The sequence below is a fragment of the Crocuta crocuta genome, unplaced genomic scaffold (assembly GCF_008692635.1).
Source record: "Crocuta crocuta isolate KB4526 unplaced genomic scaffold, BGI_CrCroc_1.0 scaffold676, whole genome shotgun sequence".
Classification (NCBI taxonomy): Eukaryota; Metazoa; Chordata; class Mammalia; order Carnivora; family Hyaenidae; genus Crocuta; species Crocuta crocuta.
In genome coordinates, this window is record NW_027529455.1 from 140,451 (window position 1) to 144,140 (window position 3,690).

The 3,690-nt window shown below is 44.9% G+C and overlaps 1 protein-coding gene across 1 annotated transcript in view; it reads right to left on the minus strand.

Annotated features, from left to right (window-relative positions):
* LOC144228851 (ribose-phosphate pyrophosphokinase 1) overlaps positions 1-3,690 on the minus strand; it is an 11,414-nt gene that overhangs the window by 5,913 nt on the left and 1,811 nt on the right. The window contains exons 2-3 of the mRNA XM_077760774.1: positions 3,506-3,630; positions 281-454 (exon numbers count right to left, since the gene is read on the minus strand). Of these exons, the coding sequence (XP_077616900.1) occupies positions 281-454; positions 3,506-3,630 (299 nt within the window). The remainder of the gene's footprint in view (positions 1-280; positions 455-3,505; positions 3,631-3,690) is intronic.

The window sequence follows — 3,690 nt, forward strand, 5'->3', positions numbered from 1 at the left end:
CACTGAATTGTACACTTAATGGTCAAAGTGGCAAATTTTATGTTTTACATAGTTGAGCACATTAAGAAACAAATAACCAAGTGAATCTGGGGGAAAAAATAAAATATTCATCAACTGATGCATACTGAAATTCAAGTCTAGGGCAATAAAAACTCACAAAGCTAGTTCTCCTCCCCCTCAGTTCACCTCTGCAAAGAGCTGGCAGGCTTATGGCATGCAGACGGCAGGCAAGCAGTTAGCTCTTCACTTCTAATCCCCGGCCCCACCTCTCGGCACTCACTTGTCAGCTGCGTGGCAGATCGTGCCACAGGTGTCGGCCATGTCATCTACCAGGATGGCCACCCGATCCTTCACATCTCCCACCAGTACCATGCGGTCTACTTCATTGGCCTTCTTCCGTTCTTTGTGAATCAGAGCAAAGTCCACATTCAACCGATCTGCGATGGAGGTCACTCTGCAAAACAGGGGTGCATTCACAGTTCGACGTTGTGTGTGTGTGTGTGTGTGTCCTAAAGATGTAAACACAGGGACTAAACGGTGGGCTTGTTTTCTGGGGAGATGGCGCTCCAAAACCAAACAGTTCCAGGGGCTGGAAGAAAACAAGTCTAGTTGACTGGCTTCTCAAAGGAAAGTCACAAAGCGGGTTTTAGAGACTAATGTGTCTGTATCCTGAGAGCAGTTCAGGAGCACATTAGTCAGACTTCGATTATAATTAATGTTGGTTTACGGCAGGGAATAGCCAGATGCCTCACTGGTCCCGGGAAGCAGCAGGATGCTAAGCCTCGCTCATTTAATAGACTGGCAGCAGAAGGGAGAGAGAGAAGACTTCCATTAGCTAATGCCAGGGGTGCACAGACTGTCCCAGTTGGATGCACGGATGTGATGAGAAGTGAACCTGAGTCTCTGGCAGGAGAGAAGGAAGTCCCCAGTCCGTTCCAGTGCCTATGTGCTCACCGCGCTCCCCTCAGTGATCCACCAACTTATCAGTGTCAACTGTACCTGCACACCGAGCTTGGAAGTTCCTTTTAGGAGCGCTAGAAATAAAGTTGTACCAATTAACCAGGAAAACAGGACATCTTGCTTGGACAGCCCGAAGGGTCTCTAACAAATCAAAGCGTCTTATTTTTCTATTACAAAATAACAAAAACCAATAAAGAAAGTGACACAGAAGACAAATCTTTGATGACAAAATACCACAGAATTGACTCAGACAGAAATCCATCCCGTGTAGACAACAGCGCGCTGCACCAGTGATGTGTAGGTCCGTGCTCCACTGTGCCATCATCGTGCGTGAAGAAGCCTGTGTTTTGGGTCTTGTTTTTTATTTATTTTGTTTTATTTTTTTTTTCCATTTAGAGGGGGCAGGTGCCTAGGTGGCTCAGTTGGTTAAGCGTCTGTCTTTGCTCAGGTCATGATCTCATGATTTGTGAGTTCAAGCCCCACGTTGGTCTCTGTGCTGACAGCTCAGAGCCTGGAGCCTCCTTCAGATTCTGTGTCTTCCTCTCTCTCTGCCCCTCCCCCGCTCACATTCAGGGTCTCTCAAAAATTANTTGGACAGGGGAGAGCCTGTGACCATATAATAAAGAACACACAAGATCTGAACCACAACCTGAACAGCTTATGACCCTGATCTGAAGGAACCATACCCTATGTTCCCCATTACTAGAACTGTGTGAGCATAGAACATCAAGAATAACCGATCTCCTTAGAATGTTTATTCATATAAGACAAATATATAGTCAATTAGCTTAAGCATCCAAGATGTCCGTACTCCATGGCCAACAAAAAACAATGACTGACAGGGGCATCTGAGTGGCTCAGTTGGTTAAGCTTCTGACTTTGGCTTGGGTAATGTCATGGTCCCATGGTTCATGGGTTCTAGCCTGGTTTGGATTCTGTGTCTCCCTCTTTCTCTGCCCCTCCCCAGCTCACGCTCTCTCAAAAATAAACATTAAAAAAAATCAATGACAGACAAAGGAGGAAGGGCTGGAAAAAGTCACTCCCTAGACCCTTGAGGGGAGAACTCTGTGCAAGCCACAATCACAGAGGGACCTCGACCTACTCCAAAAACCTTGTCAAGACCAAAGTGATAGCCACTCACTCGGCAAATGCTCCACCACTGTAAGAAAATGATACACACACACAAAACTGGTCATGTGGCAGTAAGGCACCTACTGAAGGCAGTTTTCCTGTATCCAACTTTGGAAAGAAAATCTTGGCTTGATTTTTATTTCAAACACAACTATTTTCTAAGTCCCATGGCAAGATGTGGAAATAATGCCCAACAAGTTAAGACAAGTTTGACAACTGCCATTAGAGGGATGCTTTTTTGGCTCTGTCGCTTTTACAGATGATAACTAGCGATTGCATGAGACTCACAGAGCCGCACATCTGGCTGGATAACAGAACTCAAGTGCTCAGCTTATCAGTTCTGTTGGAGTTACTGAAATAAAGAGGTTGTGGAGAAACAGTCATTGAAGATTTGAATGGCCTTTAGAAAGATCAGAATTAGCTTTTTCCAATCATCTGTGTTTTGTAGCCTCTTCATTCTATTTCCACAACAAGAAGAACATGTGTCAGACTTTTGAATGCATTACTAATGAGTGATCCACTAAGGAAATCAAGAGCTCTTAGTCGGCACCATGTGAGCTGTGAAGCACTGAAACTGGCAATGCCTGGCAATCAGTCTGTTTAAAATGTTAAGGTCTTGGTTTTAAATAGAGTTACCGCACTTTATTTTCCCTCTTGCTTAATGTCTCAATGCCAGGATTAACACGGTCAGGCCAATGGCATCATGAGGCATGTAAAAGCCTTATTTGTCCACTAATAATAGCACGTGGTTCGAGAGCAGGTGCCATTCATTGGAAGCTCCAATTTCCCAGCCTTCTGGATGGGTTCACAGCGGTGTTGCTAGCTCTGTGGTGCCAAGTTACTAATGGGTTTCAGTCAAGCCTACAATATCGCAATTACTTAAGGACCCCTCTAGGCTGCCTTGTCTTTCAGGCAGTGACTCAGGCCAGTAAAACTATGTCCAGCTCGTGTCCCAGCTACTGATACACTCATTCTGTAGTATACTTGACCCTTGAAAAACATGGGTTTCAACTGTGCAGGTCCACTTATAGGCAGATTTTTCCTGATGTGGTAGGTATGGTTCTGTAAATGTATTCTCTCAGTAACATTTTCTTTTCTCTAGCTTGCTCCGTTGTAATACCGTCTGTAACATTAGTAAAATACAAAGTGTGCTAATCGACTGTTTATGTTACTGGTAACACTTCTGGTCAATAGCTGGCTATTAGCAGGTGAGTTCGGAGGCGGTCAAAAGTTATATGCGGATTTTGGAGTGCACAGGGCAGGGGGTGAGGAGGTCGATGCCCTTAACCCCCATGCTGTTCAAGGGTCAACTGAACTTAAAAACTGTCACTTGCTAGAAAAAAGTCAACTTTCTGACACCGCTGTCTGAAAGATGCCCCCAGTACATCGAGAACAAGCGCCATTTCGGACGTACCTCTTAGCTCCACCAGCATCGGGGGAGACGATAGTGCAGTTCCTCCACTCGGAGATGTTTTCCCTGATCCATTTCAGGACTGCTGGCTCTGCATACAAATTGTCCACTGGGATATCAAAAAAGCCCTGTAGAAAAAAGGTGAGTCACTTTTGCTTTGTTTCTGCTCTTCGATTTATAAATGTCTA